At 40.8% G+C, this 19,039-nt stretch overlaps 1 protein-coding gene and 2 long non-coding RNA genes across 3 annotated transcripts in view; 1 reads left to right on the top strand and 2 right to left on the bottom strand.

Annotated features, from left to right (window-relative positions):
* Window positions 1–19,039, bottom strand: part of LOC310716079 — a 243,664-nt gene that overhangs the window by 88,592 nt on the left and 136,033 nt on the right. The gene's annotated exons all lie outside the window — the stretch shown is intronic.
* Window positions 6,771–19,039, top strand: part of prkx (protein kinase X-linked) — a 44,637-nt gene continuing 32,368 nt past the window's right edge. The window contains exon 1 of the mRNA XM_083522845.1: window positions 6,771–7,356. Within this exon, the coding sequence (XP_083378971.1) occupies window positions 7,215–7,356 (142 nt within the window). The 5' untranslated portion in view covers window positions 6,771–7,214. The remainder of the gene's footprint in view (window positions 7,357–19,039) is intronic.
* Window positions 6,776–17,246, bottom strand: LOC310716076. Its single transcript, XR_014530481.1, has 3 exons — window positions 15,563–17,246; window positions 9,638–12,190; window positions 6,776–8,886 (listed from the first exon to the last, which is right to left on the bottom strand). It is a non-coding gene; the product is annotated as an uncharacterized lncRNA (long non-coding RNA).

Genomic DNA, 19,039 nt, shown 5'->3' with positions numbered 1-19,039 from the left:
CTTTCACTAAATTGTATTGTGTAATATCTTACTATTTAATCCTATATAAAAAAGCAGTTTCTTCCTACTTTAAAAAAATGTTAAATCAGAAGCTGTAGCGAGAGCACAAGCGAAACCCCACAGTTAGTCTATGTGGAGTAAGTGTTCTGTAACTCTAGAAAACTCTCTCTTCACAAAAAGGTTTGGTGTGCAGGAGAATGGAACACTGAACTGCATTAATTATTCACATAGAGCTCTACTACTTCTTTTTTTCTTTTCTATCTATCTATAATATATACAGATATCCCCATTTTATTGTGGTGGTTACGTTCCAAAACCCAGATTCGAACCGTTATATATATATATATATATATATATATATATATATATATATATATATATATATATATATATATATATATATATATATATATATATATATATATATGTGAGGAAGAAATGCAAAACATAAAAATGCTTGTAACCTTTTATCAACACGGTTTATTATTATTAATATCTGTGATCATTTGTTCAACATTTGAACAGTTTACACTAAAACAATTTTAAATAAAATGCCTGCTTGTTTAAATAATATATAAAATTATATTTTATAATAATAAAATAAATAAAATAAATGCAATACACTTTCTATTATATTGATGAAACTTGAGTAATCAATTAGATTGGAACAAAATAAAATTAATTAAATTTAATTGAATGAAAATAAATAAATAAATAGTTTACATATCTGGTTAATATAGATGTGAGTGTAATTTTGTGTGTTTTACATTAAAATATTAAATATTTTGAAGATATATTCTACTTGACTGTTCTACTTATTTCAGCATACTTTAACAAGTTTCTTCATTCCTCCCATCCTGCATTCATTCACTCCCTTGATATGCAGATTTGTCAGGATTTTCTCCTTTTAAGAGAAATTCTTAAAGTTATAAGAAATATAAAACCCTAAAGAATCAACAGTGCTAACATTAGCCACTAACCAGGAAGTGGCTAGCAGCTATGAATCTTGAATCTATTCTTTACCATTTTCAGTCATACGCAAAACAAATCATATTTTCGGTACAGAGTGAGTAGCCACCGTGACACTACACTGATTCTAGATTATTTTTTATACCCCTGACATTGTTTGTACGTTTTGCAGTTTAAAAATGTATTTATTTTTTTAATGCTTAAGAAGTGGAAAGTGCGAGGAGGACCCTAAACAAACTTGCGGTCCGCCACTTTATACGTTCCTGCGGAAAATCAGACTTTAACCATGTTCTGCATATAAAAACAATTGCATTCGGTACACCTGTTTACGGAAAGCCTTGTGCCGAAGCACCCTCTGCCCACAGTCAAGCATGGTGGTGGTAGCATCATGGTCTGGGGCTGCATAAGTGCTACTGATACTGGGGACCCTAATGAGCACCTGTACAAGCGGAAGGTGGAGAAGCGCCATATGTCTAACAACCAACAGCTACTTGATGTCATTATGAAGGACTAGAAGGGGATCCCAGTGGTGCTCAACAAAATATTTACACTTTGGACACAGTTTTGACATAATCACTTAGGGTGTACTTTTGTTGCCAGATATTTTGACAATAATGGCAGTAAATATGTACTGCTACAAGCTGCACAATGACTATAGTATTTCCATTAATATTGTATCTTGAGAAGATGCAGTCAGGTACAGCAGGTTTGAATTTGTTAGCTAGTTCAGCTAGTTGTGGTGAATTACTAATGCATTGTGTTAGAATTGAAGATGGTTTGTGTGGTCTTATTTCAATTTCAAGCTTCCTCTGACAAACTTGATTTGGCTATGGCAGGCCAATTAGTCTAGTAAAATTTGATAACTGATAACTTTGGAAATGTGTAACCAGGCATCCTTGAATTCTTTGGGTCTGGATGAGTCAATGCAACAGATTTCTTCCCAGCAGTTCCTACTGGCTGAATGTTCCAACAACAAACTTTAAATGCTTCCATCGAACTGCCATAATTTTTACTTCAGATTTTGTTCAATCTTTATTAGAATTGGCTCAATACATCTTGCCCCCCTGTTTCCCATTTTTCATCAGAACCTTTCCTTCTACAGTCGTGTAATACAACCCCATGGTTAAACCCTACACATCATCAGGGAAACAGCAAATCACTCTTTTACCACTTTGCCTTAAGTTATGGCTCTGCTTCCCTGTAATCTCTTGGGCAACAGTTTTAGCATGTCTGTGAATGTGTAGCTCACCAATGGTGTTTAGGGTGTAGGGTATTTGGTCCCTAAAAATGTAGCTTGCAATTTTAACAGTTGTGAAACATCAGTTAATCGAACTCAGTTCCTGGTAAACAGCCGCCATGGGGACTGTGACAAGGAAAAACTTCCGTAGATGTTATGAGGAAGAAACCTTGAGAGGAACCAGACTCAAAAAGAACCCATCCTCATTTGGGTGATATCAAGAGTGTGATTATAGTATTTAAACAATACAGAACACTGGAGAGTGAGAACTAACATGAGAGAAGTGTCAAAACCTCACGATTTTTGTTTGTGAGGGGTCATAGAACGTAACCCCTGCGAGTATCGAGATTGCGCTGTATATACCATAGTCCTCTATGATAGCATTTAATAACGGTTCTTACCATGTTGCTGCAAAATTTGTATTTGTATGTGTGTATATATGTATACGTGTACACGTATGGAACATGCGGAACCCTAGAGTTCCTTCAGAATTGTTTTAAGTGGTGGTCAATTTGTTTAATCTGCGCCTCACACTTTAAGCACATTTTTGTATTAGTGAACTTGAGAACCTACACAACAATGCCAGGGGTATAAAAAAAGAAACTAGAGTTAGCACAGTGTCACTGAGGCTTTTCACCCTGTACCGAAAAGAAGATTTGCAGTGCGCTGTTTTGCACGTGTGAAATCGTGCCACTTCAAGCGATATGCATTCATTAGTGTTTTATGTCCAGCTTCAAGAATTTCACTCAAAATGTGAAAATCCTCACAATTCTGCATATCGAAGGAATGAATGAAGGATGGAAGGAATGAAGACATGCTATAATAAGTAGAACAGTTAAGTAGATCATATCTTTAGAAATTCTTTAATATTAAATGTAACACAAACACACTGTATTACCCAAATGGGGTCTAACAAAAGTAAACGATTTAATACAATTTTAACATTTATACAATTCTATTTAATCAATTTAATTTGCGTGGATTTATTTAATTACTTAATTTTATAAATAGAATAAAAAGTGAATTGCATTAATTTGATTAAATCTAATTTATATTTTATAAAATATTCCTTTATATATTATTCAACCAACCATTTAAAATTGTTTAAAAAAAGGTACACTGTTGATGTTCACCATTGTTAATGATAATAAACTGTGATAATAAAAAAAACGACAATTAATTACTTCCCCCCAACTGTACTGAAATTGAACCGAACCGTTACTTCAAAACCGAGGTACGTACCGAACCGTATACCGTGTGTGTATATATATATATATATATATATATATATATATATATATATATATATATATATATATATATATATATATATATATATATATATATATATATATACAGTATCTCACAAAAGTGAGTACATTACTCAGATTTTAGTGTATCTTCTCAAGGGGCAAAACTATATATTAATGAAACTTGGATATATTTTAGAGTAGTCAATTTGCAGCTTATAAAGCAATACAGATCCTCTAAATATAACAACATACATTATTGTCAAAATCATTACGGTTCAGCTAACACTGAAACCACATATAAAACATAGAAAGACTGTGTGAGCTTTATTGAAGTTTTGGAAAGATACCTAACATTAGCGTTAGCTATCATCCACTAAAATGCGAGAATACCTTTATCTTCTGAAGCAGCACTGCAAAAAGTGTTTCTGTTGCAGTAGTTTATAGTTTTTTCATTTATTTTAAGGGGTTTTATCGTTAGTATAATATGTAGTTTTGTCTGTGTCTGGGAGCAACTTATTAAATCTATAAGGGATGAATATAATAATTGATTTTTTCTCACTGAAAGTGGAAAAGCAAATGTGCGAGTGACTGATGACTTTATCACACGCATCCCGAGAGGCATTCGTTTTCCTAATACGTGCTATGCGGATGCGTAAAAGAAACCCATTTCGTGAAATGAAATGAGAAAAGGTGTACAGGCTGTGGAGAAAGCAACGTGCAGGAGACTGAGAGGTAGCACATCAGGCCTGAAATTGTGACTTGACTGGGTAGAACAAAAGAGGTGTCAAGATCACAACAAAGGTCTGGTTAGAGATTGAACATTTCTTGCTCACAGCCGCCTGCAGAAGTAAAATACGGCGCACACAGGCCTTTAGATGAGTGCACCGGAGTATAGGGGAAAGCAATATGAGACTGTTTGCCAGTAGGTCAGTAAGTCAGCGAGTCAAAGAGCCTCTTCTGTGCAAGTGTGTGTGTGTGTGTGTGTGTGTGTGTGTGTGTGTGTAAGTGTACCAGTCTATCTAAAGAGTTGCCCGAGAAACCAACCAGCTGCTGGCAGTTATTTAGAACGGCTCAGGAGTTCTTGGAATGAGTGTTGTGTGTGCTCTTTATGTAGTCTCTCTCATTAATTATACAGTGTATTAACGTGTAATATATAAATAATGCATCACTAGAAACTGAGGATTTCAGTTCACAATGAGTCTACAACTACCTGTAGGAAATACAGCGGATTTTCCAGAAAGTTCTGTTATTTATATTACTACACCGGGTTCTTTTTAAATGCTGCATTGGATTAAAAGTTTAATAAAACCATCACTGTCGTGACCAATTAATATTAAAAGCAACAATTTCTGTTACAAAGCTAAAATGCCATGCAAGAGAAATAAACTAAATTCAAAATCCAGGGTTGTGGTATTAAAGAAAAAGGACTTTTATTTAGCAGAAAGTCAGGCAGTTCCAGCACCCAAAAACAAACACAGTCTTTATATATACCCTCTCCTGCAACCTATATAACACCCAACAACTTTTACCTCATCCACCACCACTGTCATCGAAAAACTAGGTTACTTACCATTAGCATAACGGTGGCGTTACTCATTCATCTCTATTTTAAAAGTAAGTAACACGTGACCTATTCATGGTTCAGGCTTTGGCTTGTTCATGACACTCTAAAACTCAAAACACCTCAAACCCTGACCTGATTCTTCTGACACGTATATGACTTTTGACAAATCGCCCCATTCAGACGTTAGAAACAAAGTTCGCTCTCACTCAAGCTTCAAATAGGCTGATACACAAACTATAAAATACACAATCACTTGCTTTGAATATACTGATTTCCCAGTGGACCTGATAAAACAAAACAAAAAAACCCCCTCAAATATAGAAACACAAAAATGCTGAATGTTAAAAGGTAAAAAGCGCAATATCATCAACTCTGAAAGCTGCACTCTCCCAGTCCTTGTGTACACTGTGTGTGTTGTTATTATTATAATTTAATTATTTGTTCTAACACACACTGACCTGTGTGTAGATCTGCTTACTGTATACCCTAGTTAGTTTTGTGTAGTCTAAAATAAATGTGTTGTTTAAGCTAAAACATGTGTTACAGTAGAGGTTGCAGAAAAGGGTATATAGAGACTCAAAGCTCTTTTGTACGTCGCTCTGGACAAAGGCGTCTGCTAAACGCAGCAAATGTAAATACAGGAAGTCCTTTACTTACGATTAAATTACGTTACGATGACTCATCGTCAAAAATATCGTAAGTCGAAAATGGTGCTATGACTGTGGCACCCTTTCCTGCTTCATGCGGATTTATAATTTTTATTTTATGCCCCAAACTGAGGGCTTTCCTCATCTTCTTTTCACCACAAGCGGGAGACATACTTGGCACTTGGAAGACATGCTTTTATCACTAGAATTGGTGTTTGAAAACGTTTACGACCAACGTATCCTACATCGTACGCTGCTGCCTGTGCCTGTTGCGCGAAATGTTAAATATTTTTACAATTTTGTCGCTATCGTCATCGTAAGATCGCAAAATCGTAAGGTCGAACCATCGTAACTCAGGGGGACCATCTGTATCTATATCTGTAGATGTGTTTTTGGGCTCTTCCTTGGTCTTACTTTTATTTCTGCTGAATAATATACAGTATTTTTACTTTGACACCCCAAATCTGTATCTATTGTTTGCCATTTTAACTTAATTATTGAATTTATTACAAAAGACATTTGACTCTATTTGTCTTCCTACTCAAAAAGGCCAACTCAAACCCAAGCTCAGGTAGTGACGTCAAACCAAAATGGCCGCTCGCTGCATCACCAGTACAGCAAATTGGATCTGTTTTACTTTTTATGCTGTGTAAATAGATTTATGTTATCTTTGGAGAAATCAGTCTAATAATAGACAAAAAGCTTAAACAAGAGGGCAAACCAATAGACAAAACCAGGAAACACATATTTAATGTTTACTGAATATATATTTCGAAACAAAATCAAATTAAATCAAATATTTCCTGTTTGCATTCCTTTCCCACTTCTCCTCCATCAACCAGCTTTGGGTTCAGTCTCAAATCAAGTGCTACAACCCTAAATAGTGCGTCTACTACCTTCTTACCCGTGTTATTCATACGGGATTGGAAGGTTGCCTTCATACATAAACACAGACAGAAACCCTGAGGAAACACCTGACACGCCCTCGTGACACACACACACACCGCCTTGTTAAATAAGCCCCGCCCCCTATGACATGCCATTGGTGCGTTTGTAGCATTGTGAAGACGTGATTGGTTGTCGCGGCTGTCAGTCATGTTTTATCGCTTTGTAATTCATTGTCCGGTGGAGCAGCCGGGGTTGCGGTGTGGGAGGAAAGCGTGTTATTTAAATGTCTCAAATAGCGAAAAAGAGACGGAAGGACACGGACGCGGTATTTGGAGACCCCTTTTTCCCACCTGGAATTATTTATTTTGGTTTTATTTTGTCCTGTCGGTTTTCAGCGGTGCCTTTGTTTATAGGCCTGAGTGCTTTGTGGAAGTAAAGAAAGAAAGAAAGAGAGAAAAAAAAAGAAAGACGTGACATTTTTTCTTATTTCAGTGTGATAATCACCACCCTGGCACCCCCCTTTAATTGATCAGGAACTCATGTGAATAAAGAAGATTTCTGGGAAAGAAACCTGAATAAGTCGTTAGAAAAAGAAGATAGAGAAAAGAAAGATAGAAGAAGAAGGCTTTGTGTTTCCTAGTTGAGCAAATGGCAAGATGGCAACAACAACGACAAAAGCACTGACCAATGACGAGACGGACACAACCAACAGCGCAACATTGTCTACAATGGCAGCATCTTTAGCTTTAAACACCCGGGTTTACTCTCTGGAGGACTTCGATACAGTGGCTACGGTCGGTGAGTTGCTCCTGGTTATCAGGTTAAACTTTGTGGTACCGGGTCACTTCCACTGGACCCTCGTGTACCGCATTCCTACAACACACCGACATCTCCATTCTGATTGGTCAGCGGCTCAGACTGTAGTTCCGGCTGTAATTCAAATCGAGTAGTAATGCGCACACTCGTTACCATTTCCTAGTAACGACCCGTTTCCAGGGACTTATTTGCTGCATGCGCTACGTAAAATAGCTCTAGATGGATGGATGGATTGAGTGATTGGTGGATGGATGGATTGATTATGAATGGACACTTGATGCCACCCTTATGAGGATGTGTTCAAGGTTTTTTCTTGCCACGGTCACCACTGGCTCGCTCATTAGGAATAAACTTAATTATGAGAAACAAACTGATGGGCACTAAACGTACACATTCACCCTATGAAACATCTTCATTTCTGTAAACCTTGTTTGGGAAAGTGTCCATTATTACAGAATATCTCAGTTGGTTATGGCGCATTTCTCAAATCCTTATATTACTCAAATCCTTAATATTTGCAAACCAGTACATTGGATTTCTTGCAAAAACCTGTCTTTTTCTCAAAGTCCTTATTTCATGAATGAACATCTCTTTGACACCAGAATGACAAGTCCTTTTGTGATTGTTCACAAACAAGATCGTCACAATGTTTTCATGTTGACAGTATGACGGCACACGCTTTCAGTATTTCTTGATATAAACAGCGATTGGAAAAATTCACGGCGTCTATAAATTTCAGCAGCACAAATGTATTTATTTGATTGGATATTTGATTTATATTAATTGACAGGATTCACACTTTTACTGTACTGTATTAGTGTTCGTTCGTTTCCCGGTTGTTCATCCATTTTCAGAAATTTGTGATTCTGTGTTTTATTCAGTCTCCAATTGAAGGTTCATGAGATTCACCTTTGACCTGTTTTAGAGAACTGGTTGATTATTGGTTGATCTGATGTCGTTCACTCGCCTTCATTAGTGACATTCAAGATTCATCGGCACCATCCATCAATTCAACACATTTACAGAAAAAAAGTTTAATAGAAATTTTAGATTGCAGATGTTGACAACTGGTTTAACAGTTTTGCATTCAGTGAAGTAAACAGTGAACTGATGCTGAGATGTTTTTGGGGTTAAAACTATTCAGGTGAAAAAAGTAGAATATATTTAGATCAACATGAACATAAACAACTGATACTGTAGGAAACAGCAGACACTCGTACACAATCCATTAAATGATGTACAAAAGCATTCGCAATTTGATCAAAGCAACAAGAAATATTCTTATGATGAGCACAAATGACTAAATGATGTGGAGGCTGAACAAGTAGTTTTGATTTCATTTCTGATTTGAGAAACGCCACAAAGCAACTAAGAAACACTGTAAAAGCGACAGATATTCATAGTTTGCATAGAATGCATATCCGAAGATTGAAAATGAACGAATTCAAGTTAAAGAAAGGAAAAATGTATATTGTTTTACAAATGTATAATTGTGAATGTGGTGATTAGTTTCTTTTTGTTCGGAGATTTCTTTAGAGCTGTTTCAATGTTTTTCTCTTTTTCAACACAAAACGACTAGCTGATTATTTACGATCTCAGCAAGGTCTGGATTGTTATGGGATTCTAGACCAGGGTATTTACTCAGCGTTCTATGAAGGTGTCTCCGGTGCCGGTGCTTCATCAGTCAGTATATTTTCCATCATGGAAAGTTTTCAAGCCGAAGATGTTTATGTTTTGAAGTCACTTGATAACGACACAGTGTTTTGTTATATCATCTCAACGCGAAAATGAAACCGTTTACAGCTGTTGTAGAGTAAGTGATAAAAGGACAATAATTAGCTTTTTGCAAATATAAAACGGTTAGAAAGTTTAAAATGTAGTTATTGTTTTTATAAATAAAAAGTGTAGGCACAGTTTCGGGACACCTGACATTTTCAGCCATATATAGCGATTTTTTTATTTTATTTTTTTCCCCCTCAAACTGATCCCACAAAGAAAATGGAGGCACACGATCGTATAAGATGTGTTTGGATGGATTAGCATTAAAGTTTCCCTCCACTTGAACAAGCAGACTCAACAAGGAGAGCCAGCTTCCTGAAGATATCATTTACATGGGTCTGAGTAGAACATCTTGAGTAGCCTGCTATAGAGCTCTGACCTCAACCCTATTCTCAACCTCAGGTGTCCTCACCACCTCACCTACATCATTACCTGAGTTTACTACCACCCTTGTAACTGGATAAACACAAATCTCCACAAACACTCTCCAAAATCTAGTGGAGCATCTTCCTGAAAATACTGGAGGTTATTAGAACAGTAAATGGGAACTAAATGTGGAATGGGATGTTCAGAAATCACCATCCAAATCTCAGGTGTCCCCAAACCTTTGTCTGTATAGATTGCATGTATGTACAAACAACACTTTTTTGAATAAATGACCTGACAGGGTGTGTTGTTAAATGTCAAGTAATCAGCTTTAGGGTGTTTGCTTCTTAGCGGACTGAATCACACACACCTTTCTTTGTTCTTCTTTCTCTCCTTCGCCCTCCTCCAGTCTTCCATTACGTTTATTATATTTATTATATGTCTATTTATATTGACGTTTGTTATTTCCCCTTCAATCTAATTCCACTACTCCACAAAACAAACTAGGATTGTGCCTAAAATCACATTCTAGTGCAGTTTGTTTTTGCTGTACCAGAGTTCTGGATTCTCCAGATTATGAAACACTTAACTGCGAGGTCCGAGTTTATGATCGCGTGATGCAGCTCATGACGACAATCACAATGTAGGCGTAAAGTTTTCATAGGCAGAGCTTGGCAGTGCGTTCGATGTCCCTGTGCATGGAATCGCTAAACAGTTTGCAGTTTACAGTTTGACATGGAAAGCTGTTTTGTCCCTGACGTTCTGTCTAATAATTATTTTTTTTTATCTTCTATTTGTGTAAGAACTGGTTTCAACAACGCAGGTTATGCTGATGATAACTTGGAGTTTCTCTATTAACGTCCTGTATTGTACGTGGAGTGTTTTACATGGCGTTGACAATAAAAAAAAATAAGAATTAAATCCTTAATTGTTGATTTTTTTTCATTTTCTTTTAAAGAGCAGTTTTAGTAGTGTCGGGACTTTGAAATGTCCTCCTACCGAGGAGACGTCCTAATCCCTAATCTCCTAATCACACCTCTGGCACATGTTGAGGTTTGTTCCCTTTTCCTTCAATAAAACAAGCATTAGGAAATGGTGTTTTAGGTGTGTTTGTGAATCTGCATGTGCCAGATGTGCAAACGCGTGGTCTGTTTGTGAACGAGTGATAAATAGAGCGATCGTATTGTTGAGGTTCATTTGGAACGGCAGAGGGTCGACTTTCGCATTGTTGATAGAATCTAAGATGGCCAGAGAAGTTTGAATAAATGAACATTTCCCTCGAGGTAGCGTTTTAGCATTTTAGCGTTTTAGCGTTTTAACCTTTCAACCACTAAACCGAACAATAGCCGAGTGAAGCGCAAACATTTAGCCGCATGCTTTTGGTTTTTTTAATGTCCTGTTTTTCTCTTAATGAACTCTCATGAGTTTTTCAGCTGATCGTCATTACTCTTGTTAGCTGATTTGAACAGTTTGTAACACTGGACTTGGAGATCCAGATAAGATAATGGCAGATTCTGCTTTGTTTTTTCCCTGAAAGACTTTGACGTGAACAGGGACAGTCTTCAATGTTGGATTTCTCAGTGTAAATCTGCAGTCAAAACACACTCTTCGTCCTATTGATTTCCATTCAATCATTTAATCCGGTGAACTCTGTCCTGCAAATTCATATCACTTGAAGACATTCTGCTGAGTAGAGATTGATGGTTACAGAATAACCTCTTCAGAAATTACAATATTAAGAAAGCACTGATTATAGCGGTGTCAAAAATGCTGCCTGGTTAGCAGCGTCTTTGCGTACATGAACCGGTTGCGTATGCTAATGCTATGTTAACATATCCGCCCTCTGCCTCTGCCTCGCAGTCGGTATCTGAGAATTTCACCTGCAAAATATCTAGTGTGAGGAATTTTTTTTAATCAAGTTCAGCTTAATAGATATCTACCTTTTTATGTTTTTTTTTCATTAGTAAGAAAAAATGTGCAAAGCTACTTTACATTTTATGTCTCTCTAAAATAAAATATAAAACGATCCACAGATATGTATTATATACATTATCGTTTTTAAGACCGCAACGACCGAGACCCATTTTTTATGCACTCAGCTTTCTTGTCACCGATAATTACCTCAGGTTTTGTCGTCAACCCCCGTAGAAATAACCGCACCTATAGAACCAGATTAAGGGTCCAACGACAGAACAGCACTGTGAGGAAATCTCTTGCACCGAACCTAAAATAACAGACCTCTTTTTTATACATCAAGGCTTACATCTTGCCAGAGACACAACTAAAAGAAGAGTCAAATATGTTTCTTTTTTCTTTTTCTTTTTTTTATTTTGTATAGAAACATGATGAAACTGAAATGTACAGAGACGAAACAGTAACATGGTGACGCACACAACAGCCTGCTTATTTTTAGAGACCTTGTGTGTATTTGATAGAGTTCCTGGTATTCCTCGTAGCCTCTTTGGACATTGGCATATGAAAGGACACAATGAGAACTAGGTCATGTCAGGGCACACATGCACATCTATATTATCTAAGAGGTTCATATCTACAAGTGCTGACACGTCGTCCTCTTTTTAGTTGTTGCCAAGGTGTTGGATGAGTCAGTGTAACTTTATATTTACTCTTTATGCCGAATATAATGCTTTCTTTTATACACTACTCTATTAACCTACATTTGTCCATCCATCCATCCATCTTCTCCCGCTTATCCGATGCCGGGTCGCGGGGGCAGCAGTCTAAGCAAAGATGCCCAGACTTCCCTCTCCCTAGACACTTCTTCCAGCTCTTCCGGGGGGACACCAAGGCGTTCCCAGGCCAGCCGGGAGACATAGTCTCTCCAGCGTGTCCTAGGTCTTCCCCGGGGTCTCCTCCCAGTGGGACGCGCCCGGAACACCTTCCCAGGAAGGCGTCCAGGAGGCATCCGGAACAGATGCCCGAGCCACCTCAGCTGACCCCTCTCGATGTGGAGGAGCAGCGGATCTACTCCGAGCTCCTCCCGAGTGACTAAGCTTCTCACCCTATCTCTAAGGGATCGCCCAGCCACCCTGCGGAGGAAGCACATTTCGGCCGCCTGTATCCGGGATCTTGTCCTTTCGGTCATGACCCAGAGCTCATGACCATAGGTGAGAGTAGGAACGTAGATTGACCGGTAAATCGAAAGTTTCGCCTTGCGGCTCAGCTCCTTCTTCACCACGACAGACCGGTACATCGACCGCATTACTGCAGAAGCTGCACCGATCCGTCTGTCAATCTCCCGTTCCACCCTTCCCTCACTCGTGAACAAAACCCCAAGATACTTAAACTCCTCCACTTGCGGCAGGAACTCCCCACCAACCTGAAGTGGGCAAGCCACCCTTTTCCGACTGAGGACCATGGCCTCGGATTTGGAGGTGCTGATTCTCATCCCAGCCGCTTCACACTCGGCTGCAAACCGTCCCAGTGCATGCTGAAGGTCCTGGTCTGATGAAGCCCACACGACAACATCATCTGCAAAGAGCAAAGACGAAATCGTGTCGTCACCAAACCGGACACCCTCCGACCCCTGGCTGCGCCTAGAAATTCTGTCCATAAAAATTATGAACAGAACCGGTGACAAAGGGCAGCCCTGCCGGAGTCCAACATGCACCGGGAACAAGTCTGACTTACTGCCGGCAATGCGAACCAAGCTCCTGCTTCGGTCATACAGGGACCGGACCGCCCTTAGTAAAGGGCCCCCGACCCCATACTCCCGGAGCACCCTCCACAGGCCGCCGCGAGGGACACAGTCGAATGCCTTTTCCAAATCCACAAAGCACATGTGGACTGGTTGGGCAAACTCCCATGAACCCTCCAGCACCCTGTAGAGGGTATAGAGCTGGTCCAGTGTTCCACGGCCTGGACGAAAACCACATTGTTCCTCCTGAATCCGAGGTTCTACTATCGGCCGTATTCTCCTCTCCAGTACCCTGGCATAGACTTTCCCAGGTAGGCTGAGAAGTGTGATCCCCCTATAATTGGAACACACCCTCCGGTCCCCCTTCTTAAAAAGAGGGACCACCACCCCGGTCTGCCATTCCAGAGGCACTGTCCCCGACCGCCACGCGATGCTGCAGAGGCGTGTCAGCCAAGACAGCCCCACAACATCCAGAGACTTGAGGTACTCAGGGCGGATCTCATCCACCCCCGGTGCCCTGCCACCGAGGAGTTTCTTTACTACCTCGGTGACTTCAGCTTGGGTGATGGACGAGTCCGCCTCTGAGCCCTCAGCCTCTGCTTCCTCAATGGAAGACGTGACGGCGGGATTGAGGAGATCCTCGAAGTATTCCTTCCACCGTCCAACGACATCCCCAGTTGAAGTCAACAGCTCCCCACCTCTACTGTAAACAGCATTGGTGGGGCACTGCTTTCCCCTCCTGAGGCGCCGGACGGTTTGCCAGAATCTCTTCGAGGCCAGCCGATAGTCCTTCTCCATGGCCTCACCGAGCTCCTCCCAGGCCCGAGTTTTTGCCTCGATAACCACCCGGGCTGCAGTTCGCTTGGCCTGCCGGTACCCGTCAGCTGCCTCAGGAGTCCCACAAGCCAACCAGGCCAGGTAGGACTCCTTCTTCAGCTTGACGGCATCCCTTACTTCCGGTTTCCACCACCGGGTTCGGGGATTGCCGCCTCGACAGGCACCGGAGACCTTACTGCCACAGCTCCGAGCGGCCGCTTCGACAATGGAGGTGGAGAACATGGTCCACTCGGACTCAATATCTCCGGCCTCCCTCGGGATCTGGTCAAAGCTCTGCCGGAGGTGGGAGTTGAAGATCTCTCTGACAGGAGGCTCGGCCAAACGTTCCCAGCAGACCCTCACAGTACGCTTGGGTCTGCCGAGTCTGTCCAGCTTCCTCCCCCGCCATCGGATCCAACTCACCACCAGGTGGTGATCAGTTGACAGCTCCGCCCCTCTCTTTACCCGAGTGTCCAAGACATACGGCCGCAGGTCAGATGAAACGACCACAAAGTCGATCATCGACCTGCGGCCTAGGGTGTCCTGGTGCCACGTGTACTGATGGACACCCTTATGCTTGAACATGGTGTTCGTTATGGACAAACTGTAACTAGCACAGAAGTCCAATAACTGAACACCGCTCGGGTTCAGATCAGGGGGGCCGTTCCTCCCAATCACGCCCCTCCAGGTGTCACTGTCGCTGCCCACGTGTGCATTGAAGTCTCCTAGTAGAACGACGGAGTCCCCAGTCGGAGCACTGTCCAGCACCCCTCCCAGAGACCCCAAGAAGGCCGGGTACTCTATACTGCCGTTTGGCCCGTAGGCACACACGACAGTGAGAGACCTATCCCCGACCCGTAGGCGCAGGGAAACGACCCTCTCGTTCACCGGGGTAAACTCCAACACATGGCGGCTGAGCTGGGGGGCTATAAGCAAACCCACACCAGCCCGACGCCTTTCACCATGGGCAGCTCCAGAGTTGTAAAGAGTCCATCCTCTCTCGAGGAGTGTGGTTCCAGAGCCCAGGCCGTGCGTAGAGGTGATCCCGACTATCTCTAGTCGGAACCTCTCAACCTCACGCACAATCTCAGGCTCCTTCCCCGCCAGCGAGGTGACATTCCACGTCCCTAGAGCTAGCTTCCGTGTCCAGGGATCGGGTTGTCGAGGCCTCCACCTTCGACTGCTGCCCGATCCTCTTAGCACCGGCCCCTTACGGTCCCTCCTGCAGGTGGTGAGCCCACTGGAAGGCGGCCCCACGTCGCTCCTTCGGGCTGAGCCCGGCCGGACCCTGTGGGGGAAGGCCCGGCCACCAGGCGCTCGCATACGAGCCCCAACCCCGGGCCTGGCTCCAGGGTGGGGCCCCGGCTGCGCCATACCGGGCGACGTCACGGTCCCTGATGTAGTATCTCTCATAAGGGGTTTTGAACCGCTCTTAGTCTGACCCGTCGCCCAGGACCTGTTTGCCTTGGGAGACCCTACCAGGGGCATATAGCCCCGGACAACATAGCTCCTAGGGTCATTCGAGTACTCAAACCCCTCCACCACGTTAAGGTGGCAGTTCAAGGAGAGGACCTACATTTGTCTTTGATAAAAACTAGAGATGCTTTGTTGCGAATAAAACTCTAAGGCTTGCGATTTTTAACTTTGAACGCTATTTTAGATTAAAACCCAATGGTTCCACATGGACAGCCTAAAGATCCATGAAGTAACTGAGCAACCCGAAAACTTTTGAGGATGAATTTGGGTTGTAATTAATATCAACAGTCTACTACAATGGATCAGAACCACAGGTTTCATTTAATCACTGAACACCTCAACAATGACAAAACTGTAACGAACGGCCATTCGGTGATTAGGACGGATCTCCTTTTGAGTTCCTCTTAAGTTCTTTTCCTCATACAATCTCAGGGAGTTTTTCCTTGCCACAGTCACCGCTGGTTCACTCATTAAGAAAAAACTTATACATTCTCCTATAAGCGTTTTATCTCTGTATAGCGGCTTTAAAAGGAAGTCCATTGTTAAAAGCGCTATACAAATAAACTGAATTGAACCGAATTCATTTGATATAAATTGAAAAATTGTTCCACAACACGTGATTCTGATTCTTCAGAATTTCGAATTTCATTTTAAACAGCATTTTCATTGCTGTAGTGAGTTGTATGTAAGGCTGCAACCAACAATTATTTTGATGATCGATTAATCGGACAATTTCTCTCTCTCGATTAATCGGATAAAAATATATAACAGCAGCAGTAAACTATTAAATTTTTACTCACTGTTGTGGTTTTCAGTGAATGCTTATGCATTTGTACACCAATGCCTTTTTTTATTTTATTTATTTATTTTTTTTTTAAATCAAGCCTGTTGCTGCATTTCTCCGTTTCATTCTCTTTTTATAACCTTTGTCTACTACTTCAGTTCAATTCTCTGTATTCACTTGAGTAAGTAAACATTTACTTGATTTACTGCGGCTTTACTAAGTTCACATGCTTGTTTTCAATGCTTGTATATTGAATTTATGCATTTTTGATTTATTAATCATACAAATTCAATTAATTATATATTCTAGATGCTTATATCTTCACAACTAAACAAAATGTCTGAATTTCTTTTTTTAGCTAATAGAAGCTTTTAAATGTCTAAATGAAAGATTAGGTTAACTCAATATGTGGCATTTTTTTTTTTAAGTACTCTTCTATACATAAATACCCTGAATTGGAGTTTCATATAGATCCGTCCGACTGTCATTACCATTTTCAAACGATGAGGATTATAGTTTTTGCTCACCATGCTGATGATTTGCCTTCATCCGTGACACCAGTGTGTGCTCTTTTCACGTTCTTGTGCATCACTGTGGTAATTCCATGCCACACAAGCTCAGCTTGAGCAGCCCAAATAATCCATAATGGCATTCGTTGATAACAATTTTAATTATCAATTAGTTGTTGCAGCCCTACTTGTACATGATGCAAAGAAGTTTGTATAACATTTTAAAAGGAAAATTAGTCTCCAGTGTTGGTGCTTTGAGGAAAAAGACATTTAATTGGTACGCTGAATATAATTTGACTTTTTTTTTATTTTATTTTTCATCATTGACCCCAAAACCTATGGTGGTTCAATTAAAGAACTGTCATGCCATCACTTTTTCAAACACATGAGGATCTTCACCATCTTGAAAGCAAGCTTACAACTGCATAAAGATGTTGGGAGCATGTCTACGAGAGTATCGACATGAAGCCAATCCAAAGAACGGGCAATTTTATCAACACATCCCAACATACATTCCAAGTCAAAGCTGTAGACATTGGAATCTCAGGTTTTGATCGTGATTCTATTGATTGGGATCTTGTGAGGTCAAATTCCCATGACTGCGAGAGACTCAAACCCTCCGACAAGATGCTTAACTCTCAACCAATCCTTCATACACTTGGATTTTATTCTGCCTCATTTGTAAATCGTACCAAATAATCGCATACGCCAAGTCATTAAGCGTTAATAAATGCATGTTTCCACTGTGGGGGGGGAAGCTGTTGGATGTAACCCAGCCCACTTGGGAAGGAGACCTCCATCTGAACCACAGCATGAATGACAAGCATGCAGCATTAAGCCTGGTATAAAAAAATCCAATTTGCTGACTCTGTGCTCAGACGCCATGGATTTACAGACTGTGACGAATCAGTTGCGCTCTCATCTCCACGTTCTTATTACACATCTGAACTTTAGTACGATTGAGAAAGGGCTTGTTTTCATGAATCAGCGGTATCTCCAGAACTCTCATGTTTCGGCTTGACATGAATCACAGCATAGCTTGTGGAGAAGGTGTGGTGGAAAAGTGACAGTTTTGCGATTTAGAGTTCAGAAAAAGCTTGAGGATGTTCTGTAACCAGTAGTTCAACAGTAAAGACCTGGGAGTAATTTTAGACAGCAACTTGTCTTTCAAATATCATATCAACCAAGTTACAAAAACAGTTAAGAAACATGTTGTCTATATCCGATGCAGAGAAGCTCGTCCATGCGTTTATGACCTCCAGAATAGACTATTGTAATGCATTACTAGGTGGATGTCCTGCATCATTAATAAACAAGCTTCAGTTAGTCCAGAATGCAGCAGCCAGAGTTCTCACAAGGTCAAGAAAATTTGATCACATAACCCCAATCTTATCGTCCCTACACTGGCTTCCTGTTAAGTTTCGAATAGACTACAAACTATTACTTCTCACTTATAAAGCACTAAATGGTTTGGCTCCTATGTATCTATCCAGTCTTTTAACACGCTACAATCCGTCACGCTCCCTGAGATCTCAAAACTCTGGGCTTCTAGTAGTTCCTAGAATAGCAAAGTCCACTAAAGGTGGTAGAGCATTTTCACATTTAGCTCCTAAACTCTGGAATAGTCTTCCTGACAGTGTTCGGGGTTCAGACACACTCACCCAGTTTAAGTGCAGATTAAAAACGTATCTTTTTAGCAAAGCCTACACATAACACACATCACATATCATAACTTTGTGCTCCAGAACATCTGATCACATGCACATTATCAACTTGTGCTGTTAATATCATGAACAGCAGCTACGCGAATTCCTCTCCACTGCTTCTCTTTCTCTCCCCATCCCGAGACACCCTGAGGTTTGGCCAGCTCCAGTCACCTCTTGATGATTACGGACCTTTGAAGAAGTAGATGCCGAACTCGCAAACATCCCCATCTAGAGACGTACCAGTGCCAATTGGATCCCACTACATGTGTGGAGTTTGACATTGGACTTCCTGGAGTGTTTAAAGGCTCTGGCATGGAGAAGCTGATGCTGGATCTTTGATGATCACAAATGCTGAGCTTATATAAACTAGGAGCTACTAACCATATAGACTGTATAAGACTGCAGAAAGAACATCACTTATAATCTTATACTCCAGTGCTCATGTTAGTTCTCTCTCTCCAGTGTTCTGTATTGTTGAAAGATTTATGATCAAACTCTTGATGTCACCCAAATGAGGATGGGTTCCCCTTTTGAGTCTGGTTCCTCTCAAGGTTTCTTCCTCATAACATCTAAG

The sequence above is a fragment of the Silurus aristotelis genome (assembly GCF_946808225.1).
Source record: "Silurus aristotelis genome assembly, chromosome: 20".
NCBI classification, from domain to species: Eukaryota; Metazoa; Chordata; class Actinopteri; order Siluriformes; family Siluridae; genus Silurus; species Silurus aristotelis.
This window is presented reverse-complemented; position numbering and strand designations above follow the sequence as displayed.